The sequence below is a fragment of the Aethalodelphis obliquidens genome, unplaced genomic scaffold (assembly GCF_003676395.1).
Source record: "Aethalodelphis obliquidens isolate GAN/ISIS:26980383/991018 unplaced genomic scaffold, ASM367639v1 scaffold23, whole genome shotgun sequence".
Classification (NCBI taxonomy): domain Eukaryota; kingdom Metazoa; phylum Chordata; class Mammalia; order Artiodactyla; family Delphinidae; genus Aethalodelphis; species Aethalodelphis obliquidens.
This window is the reverse complement of record NW_020837967.1, coordinates 25279143-25304586: the sequence shown is the minus strand read 5'-3', so window position 1 is coordinate 25304586 and position 25444 is coordinate 25279143. Positions and strand designations below refer to the sequence as shown.

At 44.7% G+C, this 25444-nt stretch overlaps 1 protein-coding gene across 5 annotated transcripts in view; it reads right to left on the bottom strand.

Moving 5' to 3' along the window:
- Nucleotides 1–10078: 10078 nt before the first annotated feature.
- Nucleotides 10079–25444, bottom strand: part of MAP3K8 (mitogen-activated protein kinase kinase kinase 8) — a 30999-nt gene continuing 15633 nt past the window's right edge. For all 5 annotated transcript variants that reach the window (XM_027122014.1, XM_027122018.1, XM_027122015.1 and 2 more), the window contains exons 3-8: nt 22409–22576; nt 19257–19518; nt 17654–17760; nt 13312–13464; nt 12423–12669; nt 10079–11129 (exon numbers count right to left, since the gene is read on the bottom strand). In XM_027122014.1, the coding sequence (XP_026977815.1) occupies nt 10999–11129; nt 12423–12669; nt 13312–13464; nt 17654–17760; nt 19257–19518; nt 22409–22576 (1068 nt within the window). In that variant the 3' untranslated portion in view covers nt 10079–10998. The remainder of the gene's footprint in view (nt 11130–12422; nt 12670–13311; nt 13465–17653; nt 17761–19256; nt 19519–22408; nt 22577–25444) is intronic.

The following is a 25444-nucleotide window of genomic DNA, read 5'->3' as shown; positions in this document are numbered from 1 at the left end:
ATATAAATGTAACTTCCTTCCACCCAGAGATTACCCCAGGCTTTTTGTTTTTTGAAACTCAAATCACAGATACAGGCACTATGCTTAAAACCCCATTCTCAACGGCACAGTTGAATTCAGAGTGTTTCCTCTTTTCTGTTGTATTTTTAAAATAACAAAGGTATTCTTTGTTGTTGTGAAAATAATACATGGTTTCAACAGAAAATTGTCAATTGAAATATTAACTTTTGCTGTCCAGTATATCTTTTCTTCTGTTTAAAAGGTACATTTGTTTTAATTGTAATCATATCACATATACAGTTGTAGATCTTCCCATTTTCACTTAATATTAAGACTCGTTCCTCAGATATTCATTGTGTGTATCTGTGTGTGAAGGAGTGTTTCAGGTCCTGGAGATAGAATGCTTTCCACCCTCCTTGAGTTTATGGTCTAATGTCGGAAGTCACAGGGCACTCGTGATACTGTGTGGAAAGCATAAAGTCCAGTCTTGGAGGGGGTGATCAGGAAGGCTCCCTGCAGTGAAGCGAGGTCCCACCTAAGATCTAAAGAATTATCAGGGGTTACCTGGCAATAGGGAAAGACTGTTCTAGGCACAGGAAACAGCATGTGTGCAGCATAGAGGGGAAAGGGCAAGAGAAGTTTAAAGGCTGATTCTAGAGAGGCGGTAATGGACGGTGTGAGCCAGGTTATTGAGTGTGTATTTTATCTTAAGAGCACCAGACACTTCCTTTTGAGCATGATTAGATTTTCCTGTAAGACAACTGTAGCTACAGTCATGAAGCAGGGATCAACTCCTTTGTCTAATTATTAACTCTCCCTAATATACTTTTTACTGATAACATGAGATTCATAAGTGGAGGTACCATCACTTACTTAATCCTCTCCCTGCTGTTCCTGATATCTCACAGCTATAAATAACGTCGCAGTAAACATATTTCTCCTGGGTTCTCCTCTGCACAAACTGAAACCCTTTGGGACGCTAACTGAACAGCCTCTTCTACGTACTTAACCCTATGTTTTCTTTGTTCCGACTCTAGTTCATATTTCATGCCTCCAATCCAAGCACTTAACCAGCCTACAGATTTAGCAGGGCCTATTAGGACCAGCAGCTGGATAGGAGGTCCCACCCGGGCTTGACTGTCCGAGTTTACCCACCTCTCCATCCACCACCAAAGTTCCACGGGAGCTCTCAGCATTGCAGCAGAGACTCTCGCACATTTCACATCATAAAGAAAGCCCCGTGGAATGGACAGGTTCACGTGTGTTTCCGAAAGGAGCCGGGAGTCCCAGTGGGTAGAGAGCATGGTGGTGCATTGACACCATACACACTAACCGAAAATGGACTGAAAACTCACATCAACCCTTTTCACACACTTCTTCTTTTTCTTCGGACCTTTTTTTAGTTTCCCCAGCTTACCTCTTAATTACCATCAGTGAGTGCAGGAGAGGAGGGAAGCATATGCCACCCTTCTTGAGTTGTTGGGCTATCTTGGGTCAGATGTCATGGATCCACAATTGAAGATTTGAACTAAAAGTTCTAGGAAGCTTCTCACCAGTATCATAAATTACTAAACCTCATTTCACCAGCTTGGGTATCAAAAAGCCAAAACAAGTGTTGGTGGTTCTATGACTATTTAGGTAATGTGGTGTTCCTGCTTCTCCATGTTATTTCCCACTCGTTGCAACTCTTCTTGTTATGGTGTCATCTTTCTTGACCACCTAGCTTCCTCTCAAATTAAATTTTATTCATTAAGGAAACACCATTTTCATGGTTCACAATTTCTTGCAAACTATGCTTTGTACGGCCGGGATATTAAAAACCACACCAAAGTTTATAGAACTTCCAGAAACCTTATACTAATAAACTATCCCATCCTTGGTACATTTTGGGGTGTATTTTTAAATCTCTTCTAAGTCTTATTAAAATTCCACATGCTTCTTTGTGCAGAAGCAGATTGCCAGGTAGAAGTCTTTCATTCACTTATTCATTCATTTATTCAAACAATGTTTATTAAAGAACCCACTGTGAGTGAGCTTTGTGATACACACTCTACTATACAAGGATCCGGGTGATGTAAAGTGGGACGCGGCTCCCAGGTCTAATCTCAAATTCTGATCAAGAGTTAAGAAGATATTCAGTGTTCTGAATACCTCAATAAAAAAAGACGTTTTTGTACAACTTGCAAAGATGACTCTGTCACAGTGGCACACCTAACATAATGCCCAGAGCATATCATGTTTTAACACTCCCTTCCTCTATATGACAAAACAAGTATGAAATGAAATAAATTATAGTTATGACCATAAAAGAAGCACAATGTTCTTTTACTGAGCTTCAACTATATAATAACCATGCTGGTAAAAATATTAAAAGTGAAATAAATATTACAGTTCAAAAAACAAAAATGTCAAATGATTAATATTTTTAATTGCATTCATTTGTTTTTTGACAGAGGTAAAAACTGTACTTTTTTCTGTTGCAGTAGACAATAATAAATTATAGCTTCTGTTTTCCAGCCATAACACCTGCGACTCTGTCAATGACAGCCTGAGGTCTGATTGATCTTCTTTGCATATTCATGTGCAATACACTCTTTATTTGTATGCATTAGGTAAGTTGGTTACATTTTCTGATCTCGGAGTTGTAGCCTTACGTAGGAGACTCCAGTGGGACCCTGCAGCACACTCCTCTCTGGTCACCAGAGCTGCACGCTCTAGGGGTGTCGCTATGTGTTCTGCGGGGGCCCTTCTGTCATGGTGGGGCTGACTACTGTGGACGTGCTGGTAGGTGGGGCTGACCCCCAGTCCAGTGGGCTGCCCGGCCCTGCCTCATGAGGACGTTGCTGGTCTCTTGCTGGCTGGTGTGGGCCCCGGCATGGTACCTTAAACTTATACAGTGCTGTATATCAATTACGTCTCAATAAAATTGGAAGGAAATAATTTTAATAACCCACCTATGTTCTCTGTAATTTTGGTACTCGGTAGACATTTATGAAACCATGATATCGCCTGTTTTATTCTCTCTTTCCTTCCTTTTAAACGGTAGAGTAGGGACCATCATTATTGTGAGAGACTCATTTTCCTTCTTGATGAGCTTACTCTTCAAGTCATATGCACCTGGTATTGGCCACACACAAAAAAGTTTTATTTTCTTGGTCCGTATTTTAGTTTTAAAACAACAATCAGTCATTTAAAAAGAAAAAAGAATTTCAATTTTAAAGATGTTTTTCAAATTTAAAATATTTCACATGTAAACTAAATCTTACACTTACAAAACAAAAATATTGTACCTCATGGTTAGCTCTTTTTTACTATTTCAAATTTTAGACACGAATAGGAACTCCAAGCGGTCACATAGAATGACAGAATTGAAGTGACTCAAATCTGTTTCTTCTTCTCTCAAACCACTGGGCTATCAGTCATTGTTTATTTTGAATCGGTTTATTAAATAAGTAATGACTCCACTCTTATGAGGTACTTAGAGCAGTCAATTCAGAGACCGAAAGTAGAAGGGTGGTCACCAGGGGCTGAGGGGAGGGGGACAGGAAGTTAGTGTTTAGTGGGGCCAGATGGAAAGGGTTCTGTGGATGGGTGGCGGTGATGGTTGCGTCACAACGTGGATGTGCTTAGTGGCCCGTAACTGTGCACTTCAAAGTGGTGAAAATGGGAAGTTGTATGTTTTATGTAGCTTATTTTACCACAGTTTTTAAAATAACTAATTTTTTGAAAAACAAAAAAAGGGTAAGTAATTAAAATGTGCTAACTTTTAGCTTACACTTGTATTGAAAAGTCAACAGTCACCACAGCAATTGCTTAGACTTTAGGTCAAGAGATCATTTTTCAGGAAGGAGCGTTTTAGCACCAGTCAGGGCATAGTAGTGATCAAAAGCACAGCAGCTTGTGCTGATTTCATTATAGTTTGTGAGTTCTCTGTAGACAGTGCCCCGCCATCCCCTGAACCCTGGAGGACAGCTCCCAAGGCCCCATCTGAAACCGAGTAGGACCCTGTGGGGCTCCTGGGTATGGAAGCCTTTCTGTCCCCCATTTCTTCTTTGTAGGGGATAGACTCCAGCCTCTATGACCTTCCCTGAGTTCCGAAGGGCAGATTCAAACAGTTGCTAATCAGGGATGGGTGGGGATGCAGAGACAAGGGAGGAATAGCCAAGAAACAGAATCAGTTTTTCTGATTGCCTTACCCCTCGAAAAGGATCCTCTAGAAGGTTCTCTGTCTCTTGAATGTCTGCCTTCGTTCCCTTGGAGCTCTGTATTGGATACCATTCACACACCTCCCCAGAATCACGTGACCCCACCAGTCTCCTGTGTCCTTGTCTGCTTACTCATGGCTAACCAAGCCCCCTGCCATTGCCACACCTGCCACCACCTTATCGCCAGGTCTCCACCGAGGGAGGCGGCCACGTGCCAATGGCCTCCATCGCTCGCTCGCTGGTGGGAACCACAGCCGCTCTGGCGCCCAGGCCTGACGGGACCCAGGAGGCTCTGGTTCCTCCCTCACGTACGGATTTGAGTGAAGCGCCACACTGGAGCACGTGGAAACTGGTTTCCCAGCAACTGCTCAAAGGTGTCTGGAGACCGAACCCCGTGGCGCAGGGGAGCCAACACTCATGGGCAAACCTAGGTCAGTGAGACAGGACACCTGTGCTTTTTCCTGAAGCTGCGGCCAGTTCAGTAATATATTGACTTGCTTCCCATCCTTTTCCGTCTCACTCCCTCTTCTTTCACTCTCACTGCCCTCGGATTGTACCACCCTCCAACCTCCAGGGAGGGAAGAGGGGCTGGAGGTTGAATCAGTCACCAATGGCCAATGATTCAATCAGTCGTGTCTGTGTAATGAAGCCTCCATTAAAACCCAAAGGGAGGGCCTCAGAGAGCTTCCAGGTTCCAACCAGACCTTTCCAGTTGCCACCAGGCGAGGTCCCAAACTCCACAAGGACAGAAGTTCCTCGGTTCAGGACCTCACCCTGTGGATCTCTTCATCTGGCTGTTAATCCCTTTAATATGCCTTGTAATAAGCAGGGGATCTAGTAAGGAAAACGATTCTCTGAGTTCTGTGAGCCACTCTAGCAGATTAATCGAACACCAGGAGGGGGTCGTGGGAACCTGAGAAGCCCAGGTGACAACCTGGACTGGCATCTGGAGTGGGGGCTGAGGGGCAGTCTTGTAGGACTGAGCCCTTCTCCTTGGGATCTGATACCGGCTCTGGGTAGAATGTGTCAGAATCGTGTTGAATTGTAGGACAGCCAGCTGGTGCCTGAGAATTGCAGGTATGTGGAGAACCACCCCCTGCATCAGAACTGTTGACTAGAAATTGATTCAACATCAAAATTACAACACAGTTTGCATGAAAAGGAGTTTGAATGCCATAGAGTTCGTTCACTGGAATAGGACCGTCTCTCCGCACTGCATTCCACAGCTCTGGGGCACAGAGCGGGCACCTGGCAACATATTTTGTCATTGTTAACTTTAATGAGAAGCTCATGACCTTGTTTCTGTATCAAACACCATCAGTTCTTCTCCTTTAGTTTCACCTTGATGCTCCTCCACGTACAGAGTCTCTCCCTCCTGCATCCTTCCTCCCAGAGCCTGTTCTCATAGTTCACATCTCATGACCTCAGCTGGAGACAGGATCCAGCCTCTTGGTACCCACAGAAGGGAAACTTGACGGGTCCAGTTCAGTCCTATCCACTCGGTGCACCCCACAGCTAACAGGAGTGTAAAGTGCTGTCTTGCTTCTGCTCTGGGATTTCCCAGGTCCTCGAGAGCCCCATCGTGGTCTGGGGGCAAGACCCTGATGTTAGAAGTCAGAAGCTTTGGTTCCCATCCCTGTCCTGAGAACAGTTTAATTCGGACCTTCGGTGGCTTGGTAAACTTGGCCTGTCCAACGTACAATGAATCTTAAAGATGCCAATGGCTGGGAGCAAACCGAGAGGCCCTCTGGCCCCAGCCCTCCATTTCGAGAGGAAAGAAAAGCAGGGGCGCCAGACTGGAGCCCCCCGCCTCCTGGCAGAAGCAGCTGGGGAAAGGCTTTGTCTAAGACAAATGCAAGACACATGTTAAATATGATTGCTCTTATTAAAACACTTCCTTCTGTCATCGCTGGGAAATATTCCGTCAAAAGACGAGACGTAAAACTATGTACACGTTATGCTGCCGTGTATGTATTTTGTTGTTATTGTTTTCCAAGGAAGGGCGTTGGATAATCACATACATGTGCAGAATATCTTTGGGAGCAGCGACTGCTTCTGGACAGTGGGCTGGGGACTGGGTGGGGCTGCAGAGGAGAATGAGGAAGGTATTTACCAAATCTTTCTGTTCATTCTTGCCTGCTGGCCAGGCGACAAAAGGAACTTTGGGTTTCAGTGAGGAAACCTGAATTAATTACCCTGTTCCCTTTCTCTCTTTCCTCTGTAACTTAATTAAGATAGAAGCTATCGGCACTTTCTTGCTCGCTGGCCCTGGAGAGGACTCACAAATAAATCCACACCCAGAAGTTGTGAGAGGTCCAGGGCGTTTCCTGGACCTCCCGAGTCCCCACCCAGCCTCCTCTTCTATTGGGCAAAGCTTTGGCAAGACCTGAATTTCCAAGCAGAAGAAATACCCAGGCAGAGAGCGGGGAGGCTCTGCTGAGCCCCAGAGTTGGCAAAGACCTTGTGGGCACCAACTCTTGTCATCCTGTAACTTCTCCATTTTCCTCACTGCCCGTGGGCTCACGGCCCCTGGAGTCCACACACGTGCTTTGGTGAGAAGCAGTGTTGAACTAGAAATCAGCTCCACCCCTGGCATGCACTAACTCTCTTGTTCCTGAGAGTTTTCTTCTTCCTTTTCATCCCCCTGATGCCTTGGAAGAGTGTTAGTTAGGCTCAGAAGTATCGAGTCTATTGCAGTTTATTGATGGACCACTACAGAGACATGTTCCGATGAAACGCAAGGCAATTCCTGCTCTCTGGAATTCTACATCCACGTGGGAAAGAGAGACCAGAAGTACATGAAGCTTCAAAGAGAGAAAAATTAGCATGAATCTATTAAAGGAAATAATAAGAGTAGCAAACATTTGTAGAGTGGCTCCCTATCTCTTTTAATCTTTAGTGTCATTCCTAGGATGATAGAATTACCAGGTCAACTCAGGGCACCTCTGCATGGACGGAAGGCTGTAATGAGAGACTATTTTGTTCTCTAGCTGATTCCTCACTGCTTGTATCTCCAGTTCACTTCCCTTGTACGGTCATCAGAATTAACAGGATCTCATGACATCAGCTTTGATGCTCTGGGCACCCAGATAAGCCAGGTTTTATCACTTCTATCTCCATAATTTCGGATGAAACAGATGTCTGAAGGTTAAGTACTCAGAACGTCTCCCAGCACTGATCATAAATGAAGCCCACGCTCTGTCCTCACGTGTGATCGCTTGCAGTGGTCATCTGTCACTTCAATTTCGGAGCGAGACAAAACAGACTTCCCATATCTAGGTGAAATGTAGGTAAAATGGGGAGAAATTGTGGTCCTTACCGAGGGAGGAGCCCAGCTCCAGCTGTAGAGGTTGGGGGACAGCTGCTACTCCAGGGCCCGTGATTGCACGATGCCCCCTCCCTCTGACACTGTCACCTGAATGCCTACCCCGCAGAGAGCCAAGCAAAAATCCCAGCGAGGATGCATGAGATTGGGACAAAAGTGCTTTGCGCGCAGCTACCTTGCATTTCTCCTCTCTCTGGCTCAGAGTGAAGTTCTGAAACCATGTCACTGCGATTATCATTTTCTTGTGCATTTGAGACTAAATTGACATCTGAAAACCTAGCTCACAGGCAAAAAGGTAAAACTGCAGATAAATGCTTGGCCAAAAAAGTATTTTTGGAAACAGCAAGTAATATATCAAAACAAAGAATTTTCTAACGATTCCAAAATGGGATGTGCTTCATTTCAGCAGGGACTGGATGTGTGAGAGAGCTATGACCCTCCGCTACTTGTGTCCCCTGCAGGGGCCAGCCCAGTCCTTTGCCCAGAGAAGGTCCCCTTAAGGCTTCAACTCAACTGCTCACCCACTGGGCAGCGCATTGCTTCCTGGCTGCCCCCAGGGGTTGGCCAATCTTTACTTCCAATCACATTGCAGACCTACTAAAAACTCCCCAAGGCTGTCTAGAAAACATTGTTTTCTATTGAGTTACACCACAGAAATTTGCTATCAAGGCAAGATCGATTGGCTTTGGTCTTTCAGATAGTGGAGGAACTCAGGGGCTGATAGAAAGCACCCCACTGCTTTCAGGTCCTACAGGGTCGTGACACGGCACACGTCCAGTGGAAACATCCCCAGGAGTGTAGCTGCACCAGTTGACCCCCCAGCTGGGAGCCATCTCTCCGAGGCTGTGCAAACCCCCATTCGGTCCAGCTCATTCCGGGTAGGCAGTCTTCGTGATCTGTTTCAGACCTCAAGGCAAACACAAGGGGCATTGTGAGCATGAGAAGACCCGGCTCCAGCGTTGCCTGTGTGACCCCCAGTGAGCACGTCTACATACAGGCCATCTCAGAGAGGTTTAGACAAGACCATCTCCAAGGCCCACGCTGGAAAGGTCCCATCCATCTTCCATAATGCATTCCGACGCACCTGCACAATCAGAAGCAGGAAGTACCTGGGTGGGCAGATGTTGGTTTCAGGATATGATCATTCTGTCCTCCCTACGTGCGGCCTGACAGCCCCACTGCTCACCTTCTCAGGAGGAGGTGAGCAGTGGATTCCCTCGAACCGTCTCGGGGCCTCCTCGCTTCTCTTAAGCTGATGCTCTGTCTGGTGGCCCATCTCGCTGCACCTGTGGCTTCCCGGGTTGACAGCTCTGCGAGTCCGTGGGGCACAGGTCCCAGCCCTGAACTCCCCTGGCTGTCCTCCTTCCCAGCCGCTCCAGCCCTGATCACCTCTTGGCAAACAAACATCCCCAGATCTTTCCACGAGAGCTCTAGATCTTTCCACGAGAGCTCTAGTGCATTTAAGAGGAATGTTCTTCCCCGAGTGGAATTTAAGTGGAACCCAGATCTTTCCACGAGAGCTCTAGCTCATTTATGAGGAATGTTCTTCCCCGAGTGGAATTTAACTGGAACTCAAATCACATGGGCTCTTTAGGTTTTTTTTATGAAAAGCATCAAAATTGTGCACCTTGACACTTGTACACTAGTGCAGATCCAGGTTTGTTGGGCCTGGTCTGGGAGAGTACGAAAGCAGACCCAGGGCCACGGAGGGGCCCAAGCAAGGGAGGAGCCCTGAGGCTGCAGCTACACTAGCTTCATGGTAATTCCACCTCTGTCCTTATTTGGAGACCTGAATCTTGGGGACACTGTGCTTTCTCTGCCGCGGATGTTCTATCACTTGTGTTGGTCTGTCACCATCATAAGGACAACGTGAGGAAGAGATTAAGCATGCCAGCCAGAGGGGCCTGGGTGCCAACACCAGCTGCCTCTTTCCTTGCTTTGTGGTCTCGAGCTAACCTCCCTCTGCTTCAGTTTCTTCCTCTGAAAACAAACAGAGGGAACCATGCCTCTTTCACGGATGTGCTGTTGAGAATCACAGGGAGGGCGTGTTTATGTGACACGGAGACGAGTGTTTAATTCTATTCATTCAGTGAATGATGGACCAAACTCCCATTCAACAGTGTTGATTAGAGTTTGGCAGTTGTGGTTGAAATCTACCTTCTACAAAGGCAGGTTGGTTATTCACTTGACAATAATCGGCATGGAGGATGCAAGCAGTTATTCAGAGGTAGTATAAATACGTAAAAACAAGATGCAAAACAGAATCACACTTAGCCTGAACAGGCGGCCAAGAATTATTTTCCTACCACAATGTACCAAAGGGATAAAACACAATCCAGACGATGACAGCAGTGGCTTCCTACAGCAGCAAGAGGAGCACACACACAGTTTTCAAAGCTCTCGGGTATTGTTGCCTCTTCGTGGTACTTGATCTCCTCCGAGTTCCATTCCAGCACCTAAAACCCATTCCCGCGCCAGCTGGGAATCACACCCTTTACAAGACTTCAGGCAAAATACTGAATTTATTCCCTTGATTTGACCAGTCACGTTGGATAAAAGTGTCATTTTTATTTGCATGATGTAAAAACATACTTTGAAGTAGGAATACTCACATACTTTACAGTGTTAAAAATATATATATAATAAGAAAGATTCATGAAGGCATTTGATATAAAACATACACAGTATGCTATTTTAATATACAAATGCTTTAAAGAAAATAGAGAAATAAGAGTTATAAAAGTCGCATTATTAAGAATTTATAAATGGTTCCATTTTTCTTAAAGGTCACATTCTCATCCTTTGGGATGTACAGACATTATGTGGTTTAACACAGTTTTATCCACATTCAAAACATCACGTTTTAAATGTTTGAAGCATAGCACGTACAGTACAAAATGTTTCCATAGGAACGTAACAGAACCCATCTCTAGTGGCCTGCCGCCAGATGGCTCCTAACTCATCAGCCATTTTTAAGACACTAGTCCAGCTCATTGCTGCAATATTTTCATTTATATTGGGGTTTACTGACAAAGACTCAAAGAGTTATCATAGAATACACACTAATATACACCAAACTATTCTGAGTTCAATGAACTTCCCATATTTAAATTAGAACCGAGAATAGTAATTTTAGGCTAATATATTATCCTTGTGATTGGTATTTTTTAAATTTTGAGCAAAGTGCACAGTGAATGGAATCAGCCACTGGAAACGATCCTTCGGTGAACTCTCAGCTTCGAGTCAGACGTACCACCTGAGAAATGAGAACCTTCCAGCCTGATGGGGCCCCGGGCAGCTTCACAGATCAACACACAGGAGCCACGTGGAGTCACGTCCATGAGTCGTGGGAGCCCAGCCGATAAACGCACAATTCACTTGACAGAGCCCCTGCACGGAGTCAGCAGAATCAGCTTCCCAGAGACCAGCAAATGCTGAGTCCTAATTTAGGGCAAATGCCGCCATCCATCAGCCGTATTCTAGCGTTGGTGGACCCCGGACAAGGTTGAAATAGCCAGCCAGGGCCCCAAGGTCTATGTAGAGAGAACGCTGTCTCTTCAGCACCTCCGATTCCTCGGTGCTCCCTGTGCATGAAGAATCTGAAAAGGGAAACATCGAAAAAATAAAATAAATGACCAGGGGAATGTTCAATGACAAATGCCTGGTTCTTCAGCAAAAAAAAACAGAAACAACAGCAAACTGTGGGCCTAATGGGACGGCATTCAAACTCTGGTTTTATTAAGGAGCCTCAGAGTTGAACACTATTGGCTAGTTTGTGTGATACGACACAGACAAAAGAACGCAAAAAAGAGTCAACGACCACAAGAAATCAGCTAGAAATCCTGGCCCATCTTCCAACATCCCAGATGATTCTTTTCAAATGCAGAAAAGTCAGACAAGAAGCCGAGAAATGCAAACCAGAGTTCCAGGCTTGACGTCTGGGTTTGGACCCAAACAGATTGAGAATGTCACAGATTTTCATAAGAAAAACGGAAACCCCTCTCTGTGCATATTCAATGCTCCTGGAATGCGTATTGTCTTTCCTAAATGGGAAAGCTTCACAGCTGGCAGAGAGATTTTGAGCAGAGGAAGCAGAAATGCAAGTTGCCTTCAAACTCAATATTTTATCAACACTGTGATGTTTCCAAACAAGCGCTGGTGTGGTTTACCATAATTGCATTAAAAAGAACCCGGCTCTTTGCTAACAGCAAAACTGTCATGCTTGATCTGTTTTTAAAAGCAAATGCTATTCTTTGCTGCAAAAAAGCAAGGCAGAGCAATTCTCAAAGACTGCATTATCTCCATTTGCCTGGAAACCAGTTAGACTTTGCTGATAAATTAGCCAATTTTTTTCTTAATTGTGATTTTTTTCTTTTTGGCCGTGCCCCGCGACAGGTGATATCTTAGTTCCCTGACCAGGGATAGAACCCGTGCCCCCTGCAATGGAAGCACAGAGTCTTAACCACTGGACCACCAGGGAATTCCCAGCCAATTTTTTTTGTGTGTGTATATGCTTTAGCTAACATTCTTGCTGAAATTTCTCCAACAACTTATGGCATGCAGGAAGTCACTTCAATTTTTTTTAATTTTATTGAAGTCTAGTTGATTGACAATGTTGTGTTCATTTCTGCTGTACAGCAAAGTGACTCAGTTATACACATAGATATTCTTTTTCATATTCTTTTCCATTCTGGTTTTATCACAGGATATTGACTATAGTTCCCTGTGCTCTACAGCAGGACCTTGCTGTTTATCCATCCTATAGATACCAGTTTGCATCTGCTAATTCCATTTTTTTCCCAAGTGCTTTCGTGAGCTCTAATTCTTAGAAGTTGGACAGAGGCAGAAAAAGAAGGGAAGCAAGGGCGCTGCACACTGCAGGGCGTCCATACCGGCGATGTTCTCAGGAAGCTCCAACTCCTTGCGGCTCAGCAGCCGCTTCTGCTCAAAGAGGGCAGAGTCCAGGCTCTGACAGCGGGGCTGATCCTCCCTAGGGGGGTTCAGGGCGTCGTGTTTCAGCAGGTCTGCTGCCCTGGGGCGGTGACTGGGGTTCCTCTCCAGAGCGGCCTCCATCAGCTCTCTCATGCCAGGACTGCAGTCTTCAGCGATATCTTCCAAAGGAGGCGCTTGCTTGTGGATCTATGAACAAACCAGCTCTCTTAGCGTCACTGGTATGAAAATATACCCTCGACAGCACGAGTGCTTTAGTTACAAGACCTGCGCGGTCTTTTGTTTCGAAGCAAATACAGCTCATACCCTTCAGGAACATTTCCTAAGGAAACTGAGTGAAACCCATGTTTTGGTTGAATGCAGTCAAAGATACATGCGAGGTTTGAATAAACAGCTTTCCAGCAGAGCAGTGGCCAAAGGTCCCTGTGCAGTAACGGGGAAGGGTCTACTTCTCAACCTCTCCACTGTCAAAGGGGGCCTGCGTGTTTCACTACGTTCCAGGCTGCCGTGGGGATCTATAATCTAACCTCTTATTTTGGAACGTGTTCAAAGAACACATACGACTTCCTCGGCGCAAGGATTTATGCTACTCTGATGCTCTTCAGTGGCATCTTGTATACCAGCATAGCTATAATTTCTGCTCATGCACATTGGGGTAGGTTCCCACTCAAACAGCGATGCCTTCTTTGCGGGAACGGGTCATCGCTCCACGTGGGAGGAACTTTCAGCGTCCCCTCATGGGTCATAGTTCACCATCATCCCATTCAGGTGTGTCACCCGAGAAAGAGCAGCTCTCCTGAGCAGGTGGGGTGCCCCGCTGCCCCTGCTTACTATGTACAGGTAGGAGGGGTAGGCGGAGCGTGGGTAGCGCTTCACCCAGGGCGGGGTGCCCGTCTGCATGTGGATGAGCGTGGCCCCCAGGCTGTAGATGTCTGCTTTGGTCGAATGGCCTCTGCACAGGATCACCTCCGGGCTCATGTAAATCTGAAAGAGAAGCAGGACAGTTCAGTCTGACTCCCCTCACCTGTCTAGGTACCACTTCCCTAATCCAGTTCAGGAAGTTTCACCATATTCCCCGCACACTTCATCCCCTCAGAAGGGCCTGGCATTGCTGTGTTCCCTTCAGCGAAGGAGAAGCACAGACCCTCGGGACCCAGGCAGCCTTGGCCGAGGGGCCCCTGCAGCCTCAGAACACCTCTTCGCACAGACTGAACACAAGGCAGACCAGGCGGCAAAGGACCCGCAGCCGAGAGCCCACCTGGGAGTCCCACCCATCCAAGTTCTGCAAAGCACAGATCGACGCTTCCTGTTTCTAGTAAAACATCAATTCCTTTCATATCTAAATGACACTGAAATACATGTCCTCATTTCATGTTTGTCATTAAAATGCCAAACCACTAATTATCTACAGTCATCAAAGGCAGCAGAAGTCTCCATGGTATCAACACCGACTACGCGGAAGAGAAGAATTTAAAGTGTAATGATGGGAAAGTGATCCTAATTGGTCAATTCTATGACCCACTTCTTATTTCTACACACCAGGGAGCCCAGTGACTAAATATTGAAGGCATGCCATGTTCACATTGTGTAAGTTCTGTCTGGTTTTATGAGCCGATGCTGGAAAAGGAGGGCTAGTTTTAGAGACAGTTTCTCTAAGCAGCGTTTGTTTCTAAACGTAAAAAAGAGCAAACCCTGGGGACCCGTGTCTTTACGGCGGGTACAGGCAGAGAGCAGTTACCACCCTCATTGTCAATATTTAAGAAGCTCTAAGAAGTTTTGATGCTGCCTGTCATCTGAATATGGAAACGCGGGTGAGTGTTCCCAGAATACATTTCAGAGTAAATAAAGAAAGAACTGGCTTACAAAACCTGGGGAAATTGCCCAGTTTCCCCCTCCTAACTTGCCTCAAGTACTTGCTACAACACAATTCCGGGCTGGCTGGCTTTGGTTCCCTCGCTGATTCTCTCTCTCTCTCTCTCTCTCTCTCTCTCTCTCTCTCTGAAGGGCTTTCTTACCAAATAAAATCACAAGATTTAGCGCCATGCACAGTGGTCAGGACAGCTGCCAACAGCAGTGCCCACCCTGCTCCACCCTTGCCCGCTCCCCTAAGCAAGGATTAGGCAACCATTACTGCGGGATCACCACCGACCGCGATGTGCTCAGGGCCCTGGAGGGACTGGGCACATCGGGGGCGGCAGCATCCCACCCACAAGGAGGCCTGGCTGCGGCCCCTCGGGCCGTTCCCCATCACCCCGCAGAGGCCCACGGCTCACATTCCTGGGTCCTCAAGCCACCAGAGCAGCAGGGCGTGGGGGTCAAGGGCACTTCCTTTCAGGGCTGGCTCTGTGGGGCTTGTGCGCCCGAGGGTGTGGGCACTGGAGCAAAGGAGCCTAGAGGTCAGGGGTCAAGGCCTTCACCTCTGATAACATTTATTACAAAGGGAAAGAGACTGTGTGTGTGTGTGTGTGCGCGCGCGTGTGTGTGTCCGGGCACGAGAGGATGACGAGTGACCTTACATAAGAACTTTACAAAAGGAAGCATGCAATCAAAGGAATTCTAATTAGCTATTCACGTTGATTTTTCCTTCCTTCTCTGTAGCAGGGAATTCAAAAACAATAGCTTAAAGATAGGACAGATGAACCCTGTCATTGTATTAACAATACATGGTTATAAGATCATGTCCCGAATTTGAAGGAGCTCTGTTGGGGGGATCAGAAATCATCTGCTGCCAAGTGGTCAAGTTCTAACGGGAAGCGAATCTGCACGGGTGACCTTGACTAATTATACCTTCTTGCTCTCTAAGGATGAGGAGTCATAACAAGGTTGCCGAGAGCTTTCCTTCCCAATTCATCACGCTCGCCGTCACACTCACCGTCACTCACCGTCACTCACTGTCACACTCACCGTCACTCACTGTCACACTCACTGTCACTCTCACCGTCACACTCACCGTCACTCTCACTGTCACTCACCGTCACAATCACCGTCACACTCACCATCACCGTCACACTCACCGTCTCACCATCACACGCACCGTCACTCTCACCATCATACTCACCGTCACTCTCACTGTCACACCCACCGTGACACGCACCGTCACTCTCAACATCACACTCACTGTCACACTCACCGTCACTCTCACCGTCACACTCACCGTCACATTCACCATCGCTCTCACCATCGCTCTCACCATCACTCTCACCATCACACTCGCCGTCGCTCTCACCGTCACACTCACCATCACATTCACCATCGCTCTCACCGTCGCTCTCACTGTCGCACTCACCATCACTCTCACCATCACACTCACCATCGCTCTCACCATCACACTCACCATCGCTCTCACCGTCACTCTTCGATCGTGAGTGCCATACAGAGGGGGAACAAACACGAGTTATCAGAATAGTTTATAACTAGGAACACCAAGGCCAGTTTATCCCGTCATGGAAAGCAATTTACATTTGGTGAAAATACCTCAATCCAAATACTATCCAGGAACAGACGCTGTGCTCCTATCTCATACTCGAGCACACGCTCTGTTTCTGCTAGAAAATCCCAGAAGGGAGATGTCTTTCCCTGGCTATTGCAAAATATTCAATTTTATCACCCTGCCGGGAAGAGAAAGGTATTTTCCATCTTTAATACCATAAACAGCTTGTTTCTCAAACGGCTCCAGGAAAAAGGGTAGAGTGTCACATATCTGAATGTCTGATGACTGCCAAACATGCTGAAGTATTTTCCGAAAAAAACATGTCATAAGTGTTGTCTTATTAGATTTTGTGCTTTGGGGAAGTTTTCCTAAGATCTGGTGATTAAACCATTCTTTAAAAAAATAATAAATAAATAATGTTTTCTTCTGAACATTATTCTGCTTGAAGACAGCTCTCTAGAATCCTCTCCCAAGTATTTTCCAGAATAAGTTCAGTGATAACAGCAAAATCAAAGACCTCTTCTGCTGCCCGGGGGGAGTCTTTGCTTTCAGAGGGTTAAGAAAAGCCTTACAGAATCTTGGTTTGAAAGGCAGACAATTTTTGTTAGCACTGCAATGAGTTCAGTGCAATACATTCACTAGCTAAACTAGAGGTTATCGTCCGACTAACACTAGGACTGACCTGATAATCTTGGGGCAAACGTCCAGGCAACTGCCCCCTCTCCACTTCCTGAGGGTACTTTCTATAGCTACAAGGGCAGGGGGCTGGGAGGCTCTGACAGTTCACCCTCTGATAGTTTATCATCTCACAGTCATGGAGATGGGTCAGGAAGGCAGATTCTACACCCACGTACCTTCCCAGACGCATCCAACCCCATACCCATCATAACCAACCGTGAACTAAACGGTTAAACGTTCATAATGCAGGTAAATTTAAAACGGGTCCTCCCTCCTTCCTTATTGGCTTTGCCCTGTGCTCCATCCCCGGCACCTACAGCAGTCTTCACACAGCAGGTGCCGGATAGACACTCACTACACAGGTCAACTGCTCAGCCTAATAAGGTGAGCACTAAGTATATTATTTGACAGCCCGGGAACGCATTTCTCTGAACCCCATTTACATTCAGGAAAGTTTTGTTTTTGTTGTTCCCGCTTCACAAATGAGTTAAATAGTATAGCAAGTTTACATCTTCAAATAAGATTCATTTGTACTCCAGTAAATGAGACTTCTTTTAAGATTTCCAGGATTCAAGAGAGGCCTGAAATGCCATCAGTTCTCAGTAAATGTTCTTAAGGACCATGACAATTATGGCTGTAACTGAACCAAAACAGTAATATTAGTTATGCTAAAACCACATATATTAGTTATATCAAAAAGTTACAGAGCCGTTACACCTTAGACTTTAGACTCAGAAAGAACTAGATTTCGAGACCCTGATCTATCAGTAGCTGAGTAACTTGGGGCACTTTATTTTAACCTCTTCAAGCTTATTTTCTTATTTTAAAATGGGAATAATAGTATTTGCCTATAATAATAGTATTGTGAGGATTAAACAATATAATTTATTTCAAGGGCTAAAGAGTATATGGCACAGAGTAAATGCTCATTAAACATGGTCCAATGATAACAATGATTTAATGTAATGGTTTTCTTCCCCTTCTTTGTCCTTTCTGCAGTAATGCTAGCACATCTTATTTTTACTCTTAGTAAGATATTGCCCATTCTGGTGTGAACATAATTACCTCTGTTCCTCGCAGCTCCTTAGGAAAATAGATGTCTTCAGTCATTTGGACACTTAGACCAAAATCCACCAAAACAGCTTTTGTGGACATGAAAACAATGTTGCTAGCTATGAAGAGAGGAAATTTTTCAGTAAAAAAATTGTGTATCTATCCCTAAATAAAATGAAAACATTATTTAAAACAACGAGTTCCATATAAAGATAGATTGAAATGCTTCCCCTACTAAAGTGGGCTTATTACGTTCAAAAGAGAAGGATGAATCTGGGTGAGAGTTTAGGTAAAAATCACTTCAGATTTGTCAAGAATTCAGCCAAGGTGGATATAAATGATTGTAGCCATTAATAATCCTCAAGATACAACAGCCAAGACACGGAAACAACCCAAGTGTCCATTGATGGATGAATGGATGAAGAAGATTTGTATATATATATAAATTTTTGTGATACATAATATATACATATAAATTGTGTGGTATATAGAATGGAATATTATTCAGCCATAAAAAAGAAGGAAACTCTGCTATCTGTGACAATATGGATGAACCTTGACGGCATTATGCGAAATGAAATGAGTCAGACAGGAAAAGACAAATACCGTATGATCTAACATATGTGGAATCTAAAAAAGAAACAAACAAACAAACATAGAAACAGAGAACAGAGTGGTTGCCTCCGGTTGAGGTGGGGGGACTTCGGGAAGGTGGTCAAAGGTTACAAATAATAAGATGAAAAATAATAATCGATGAATATTATTTCGTCTTCCAATAATAAGATGCAAAAGTTCTGGGGCTGTGACGTACAGCATGGTGACTATTGTCCATAATGCCGAATGGCGTATTGGAGAGTTGCTAAGAGAATAGACTTTAAAAGTTCCCACCACACAAAAAATTATAAATACGTGAGACGGATGGATGTTAACTAACCCTATTGTGGTGATAAGTTTGCAATATATACATACATCAAATCATTCCCTTGTACACCTTAAACTCACACAATGTCACGTGTCAATTATTTCTCAGTAAAGCTGGAAAAAGTATTTCTTATATTTTATATATTGAGTTTCAAATTCTAAGACATAAGCATAGTATTATCAAGCCACTTCCTAAAACAAAAAAGTGAAATACCCAATTTCTGTCAGGACCAGTTTTGCCAGTCCAATTTACCCTTAGATATTAGGGGTTCACAGCAGGTCTCTCTTGTGTATTTCCCCACAATCTCTTTATTCCTAGAAAGCAGTCAGTGAAAGCTTCTTTAATGGACTATTGCCAAATTTGTATTCAAAATTAAAAAGCAATTTGTTTTTCAAAAACGTTGACTGTGTTTTTAAGTATGTTACCATTTTTAAAGCCTAGTAACAAGGCAGTCGTTAATGATATGTGGCTATAATCTCTTCCACAACAACTGGAAAATCATCCTTCCTTATGACTTTGAAAGCTCTCGTGACCCCACTGGACTCTAAAATGTATCTCAGGGACCCAGGGAGAAAGCGGGGGAGGGGTGTCTTCCCTGCCACCGAGGACCTTCAGATTGAAGGAGGAGCCATGTGCCTAAGGTCTATCTAGTCCTTTTTAAGCCAAAAAGGGACACGTCCAAGGAGAACTCACGTTTAATGTCATGGTGAATCACTTTCTTCGAGTGCAGAAAATCAAGTCCCTTGAGAACATGCTTTGTCACCCAAATAATCTCAAATTCTCTCATGGGTCCACAGCTCTCCAGTTTCTCCAGGACAGACCCTCCCTCGCCTGCTTCCATAAAGAGATGGACGGTTTCGCCCCATAGAACCGCGCCGTATAACTCAGCGATGTTCTCGTGCCGGAAGCAAGCCTGGATTTCCACGTCAGATGGCTTAAATTGGTCTACTGGGATCTAGAACACAAAACACAAGGAAGATTCTAAACACCCCCAGGATAAAGAAAAGAATACACAGCCCAGGTCAGCTCACAAACCAGAAGGCAAGTAAATGTCCTCAAGGATACTCGGACGTGTTGTGAAATTTACTCCTGAGTTACGATAATGTTTACTGAGATGTACCTTTACATTCATGTCCGCTTAAGGTAAAAAAAAAAAAGAAAAAACAAAATAATGAAATACTGCTTTCATTTAGGGTATAGGTACCCAACCGAAGAATTCTTCATGATGATTGAAACAAAGGAGGTAATTTCCCATCTTTTATACATGTAATTTCTATGGCACCTAGATTTTAGGCCATATTTTCAATATTCCTTGTCACAAAATAATATAATGTCTCTGGTCTCTCAGTTTGTGTTCTAACAATGCATTTAAATAAGCACTGGCCATCTACTCTACAGAAAATCGGAAGTCATTAATAAAGAAAGAAGTAGCTCTTTCAGTGCAGAGAGATATGGAATGTCTCCAAAACATACTGATAGACTGAAAACAATCAAGATGCAGGAGTACATATATTATATTCCCGCTTGTAATGAACTCTTCAGCCATACACATGTCCATGGAAATTCTCTGGAAGGACATGTAAGAACCCGTTAACAGTAGTTACTTTAAGGAAAGGGATCTCATTCTTTAGCCTGCATCCTTTTGGACCTGTTTGGGGTTGTTAATCATCTTATATGTTTCTGTTTTTTCAGAAAAAATATGGCTTCAATATTAAATATAAGGACTGCAAGGAAAACAAACCCACAAATCTATTTCCCACGCCTTTTGCGATGAAACTGAAAAACAGAACACTTTGGTTCTAAGAGCTATAAATAATGTCTCCAGATTTTTTTTTTTAACTTGGACGTATCTCCTAAATGCAACCTTCAGGTAACTTACTATATCACCTCCTTTTCTTCCTTTTTTTTTTTTTTTTTGCGGTACGCGGGCCTCTCACTGTTGCGGCCTCTCCCGTTGCGGAGCACAGGCTCCGGACGCGCAGGCTCAGCGGCCATGGCTCACGGGGCCAGCCACTCCGCGGCATGTGGGATCTTCCCAGATCTGGGCATGAACCCGTGTCCCCTGCATCAGCAGGCGGACTCTCAACCCCTGCGCCAACAGGGAAGCCCTCTTCCTTTTAATAATAGCTGCTCTGGCCACCCCTTAAGGGGGAACAAACAAGGCCCACATGACAATAAGAGAGACTGAGATGATATTCAGTAATTATTTTATGTTTTGTTTTCGTTAAATCAAAAGTGAGTTTGTTTGTTTGTTTGTTTTTTGCGGTACGTGGGCCTCCCACTGCCGTGGCCTCTCCCGTTGCGGAGCACAGGCTCCAGACGCGCAGGCTCAGCAGCCATGGCTCACGGGCCCGGCCGCTCCGCGGCATGTGGGATCTTCCCGGACAGGGGCACGAACCCGTGTCCCCTGCATCGGCAGGCGGACTCTCAACCACCGCGCCACCAGGGAAGCCCAGTGAGTTTGTTTTATTGCACTTTAAAAAAACACAAAACTTTAAAGTAGAACAGACATACACAAAAGTGCAAAACTGGTTAAGTATCAAACTCAATAAATTTTCAACTGAACACACCCATGTAACCACTATGTAGATCAGGAAACAGAAGCCCACCAGCGCCCTGAAGCCCCTGCTGCCCCCTGCCTGTCCCTGCTCCTCATGGGCAGCCACTCATGGGACTTCCAACAGCATGGGTTTGTTTAGCTTTTTCTGGCCCTCATGTAAGAGGAATCTCATACAGTAGATCCTATTTTGTGTCCAGCTGCCCTGGCGTAACCTAATGTAGATCTATCATCGTCAATAGGAAGTTGTAAATCATTTCTTCTCTTCACTGGACAGCATCCCAGTATGTAAATACACCATATTTCAGCACTTGGAAACTTCCCAGTTTGGGGCAATTACAAATACTGCTGCTATGAGCACTCTAGCACGTGGCTCTGGTGACCACGTGTGCATGCCTGCTGGGCGAGCACCTGCACAAGCGGGAATTGCTGGGTCACAGGGCGTGTGCGCGTTCACTTTGCTAGGTCGTGCCAAACGGTTTTCCAAAGTGGGGCACCTCAGCAGTGATTGCTCAATAAGAAGAGATGCGGGGCTTCCCTGGTGGCGCAGTTGTTGAGAATCTGCCTGCCGATGCAGGGGACATGGGTTCGAGCCCTGGTCTGGGAGGATCCCACATGCCGCGGAGCAACTAAGCCCGTGAGCCACAACTACTGAGCCTGCGCGTCCGGAGTCTGTGCTCCGCAACAAGAGAGGCTGCGATAGTGAGAGGCCCGCCCACCGCGATGAAGAGTGGCCCCTGCTTGCCACAACTAGAGAAAGCCCTCGCACAGAAACGAAGACCCAATGCAGCAAAAGTAAATTAATTAATTAATAAACTCCTACCCCCAACATCTTAAAAAAAAAAAAAGAGATGGGTTTTTTCTCTGAAATTCAGCCCTTTAATCTACAGTCCTGAGGAGACTTACAGCTTTCCCAGGGTCTGCTTCCCTGCCTGGTCCCCTCCCCAGTGGGTGGCATTGAAGCAGCAGCAAACAGATGTGCTCTTGCAGGGTAGCTCCCCTTCAGCCACCCAAGAGGGATGAAGTTATCCAAGCTGGCGCTGAAGAAGCTGCTACTTTCTTTGTTATCAGAGCAAACTGATTAAAATCAACTATGGCCTTAAGCAGACCTGGGGGCTGAATGGCCCCAGGTAGCAAATCTATAAAACAGAGATGCTTTTCTTGGACTCAGCACCTTAGATAAGAGGCCGTCGAGGGGTAGCCAGCTTTGAGTGAAGTAAATAAGCGAGCACGCAAAAGCCCCCATGCCGAGCACGCAGGGCACCCTGTCTGCTTATGAAGTACGTACCAGTTTACACGCCATTCTTTTCTTAGTTTTTATGTCTTGTGCTAAGTACACTTTTCCAAAGGCCCCCCGAGGAATAAAATTAGAGCCAATATTCCTGTAAGTCAGCTTCCAAGGAATGAGAAGAACATCAGAGTCTATCTGATAGCGTCCGTTCTGGGGAGTGATTACCTACAACAAAACAAAAAGGCAGGAGGGTAAGAATTTCAGCCAAGTCCTTTTCTGAGACCCGCCCTTTAGAAACTGGTTACGTTAGACCGCATTCCTACACGCAGGGTTCAAAATTAACGTCGCCGTATATAATCGTAACAGTGTACAGAAGCCTCTTAGAGCTCCCATCCAGAGCTTCAGCACAACAGAGAAAGCACGCAACAGAAACACATCCCTGGCCAGACCTGATCATATTGCTATCTACGTGTGAGTAATTCACTGCCAGAGAGAACTTTAGAAATGATTTACCGAATGCACCGTGACTGCTGTGACCAAAAGGCTGAAAAGAAACATTGCAGACATGTAAACTGTGCTGCTAGCTGACTCGTTTCCAGTTAAAATGTGCTAACCTGTTAGTCTGCATACCTATTACTCAGAGGTGACGCACACTCATAGAGAGTAGGGAAATGAACTGAGGTTCACAGAGGATTCTGGAAAACGATGTGTTATGCCAGAGCTATGAGTTGACAGCGCCACGTAAGCTAAGTAAGGGCAGAACCATTTCTCATCCATTCACTCATTTAATATTTACTGAGTGCATGGTATGTGCCAGGCACTGTGTTTGGTTCTGAGCAGGCAGCGATGAACAAGAGACAGATGACCCCTGACCTCTGAGGGTTCATAAGTCAGTAAACACTTTGAACAAGAGGTCTGAAAACCAGCCGACTCAAAAGCTGAGAGCGACAACCTAAGTGTCCATCAACAGAGGAATGGACAAAGAAGATGTGGTACATATACACAGTGGGATACTACTCAGCCATAAAAAGGAATGAAATAATGCCATTTGCAGCAACGTGGATGGACCTGGAGATGATCATACTAAGTGAAGTAAGTCAGACAGAGAAAGACAAATACATATGATATCACTTATATGTGGAATCTAAAATATGACACAAATGAACTTATATACAAAACAGAAATAAACCCACAGACATAGAAAACAAACTTACGGTTACGAAAGGGGACAGTGGGAGGATAAATTAGGAGTTTGGGATTAACATATACATACAGCTATGTATAAAATAGATAACCAACAAGGACCTACTGTATAGCACAGGGGACTATACTCAATATTTTGCAATAACCTATAAGGGAAAAGAATCTGAAAAAAAAAAAAATATATATATATATATACACAGTATAGTATAACTGAAACACGTTGCTGTACGCCTGAAACTAACACAACATTGTAAATCAACTATACTTCAATTTTTAAATAAATGAATAAAAATAACAATTAACAAAAATTAAGAGAGAGATATCCTGATAGCAGTGTGGGTTATAAGGTATGTACCCGTGTCAAAACCCATCAAACTGGATATTAAAGACCTGTGTATTTTACTGCATATAAAGTCTATGTCAATTTTTCAAAAGTGAAAAATTGAGAGGAGAAATAATTACAAATCAAATGAAAACAAATTAATAAGATAGTCTGTGGGAGACATGACCTGGAGCACATTCCTAAAAAAAATGTGTTGGGTATGCTTTCAAGGGTTAGAGTCTCAAAAATACAGGTTTTACCTACGTTTCATGAGTAATATTATGACTTCAGATTATGACTTCAGGGATTATGAAACTATCAAAGTGACACGAAGTTATTTCAGGAATGGGAGAGGGTGAAGGGGAGTGCAGACCACGTGGGTAAAGGGTAGACTCCGAGTCGTCTCCAGATGCAGGGGGCCTTACACGGGCCCTGCTCTGGGAATAATCCTGGTGACCGCAAGCGTTCTTCACTCAGGACCTACTACTGCTCATCTTAGCTACACCCCGTGAACAGGCGTGCTATTTGGGAATGAAGCAAAGAACGCTAATACTTCGAAATGTGAAGTCACTACACTAAAAACTTTAGTATTCACTGAGCGCAGCCTCTGCGCAGGTCCCGAGAGGGAAAATGACCAAGTGCAGACCGCGGCGTCGCCAAGTTGGAAATATGACGTCCTTCCAAGAATCGTCACCTCGAGTTCCTGGAGGCCACTTCTACAGCACGCTGGGAGCCACATGCAGACAGAGCCATGCTCACGGCACTCAGCTGCACTCACTTTAGTGCCTCTTCCTTGTTATTAAACATTTACAGACCCAATTTCATTCGATTCTCCAGGAATCCACTTCAGGGTTTAACTCACCTTTGGAAAAAAAAAGTTTTACTTAAAACAAAAATTTTTTTTTAATTGAAGTATAGTTGATTTACAACGTTGTGCTAGTTTCTGGTGTACGGCAGTGATTGTTATACATATACATCTCTATTCTTTTTCAGATTCTTTTCCATTATAGGTTATTACAAGATATTGAATACAGTTCCCTGTGCTATACAGTAGGTCTTTGGTGGTTATCTATTTTATATATAGCTGTATGTATATGTTAATCCCAAATTCCTAATTTATCCTCCCCCCATCCCCTTTCGTAACCGTAAGTTTGTTTTCTATGTCTGTGGGTTTATTTCTGTTTTGTATATAAGTTTGTTCTAGATCCGTGGGATCTGGCTCTGTCCTGCTCTGCTGGTCCCACAGCAAAGGGACAGCCAGGTTCAAGTTCGGGGCTGTAACCAGTAGGTCCTGGCTGTTTACCTATTTATATATAGTAGTGCGTAACTGTTCATCTCAAACTCCTCATTTATCCCTCCCCCCTCCCTTTCCCCTTTGGAAACCATAAGTTTTTTTTCTACGTCTATGAGTCTATTTCCATTTTTTAAATAAGTTCATTTGTATCATGTTTTTAGATTCCACGTATAAGTGATGTCACATGATATTTGTCTTTGTCTGACTTACTTCACTTGAAAGTTTTACTTTTGTCCAACCCAAATCTGCTCTAACCCCCTCTGATGCGGTGCGC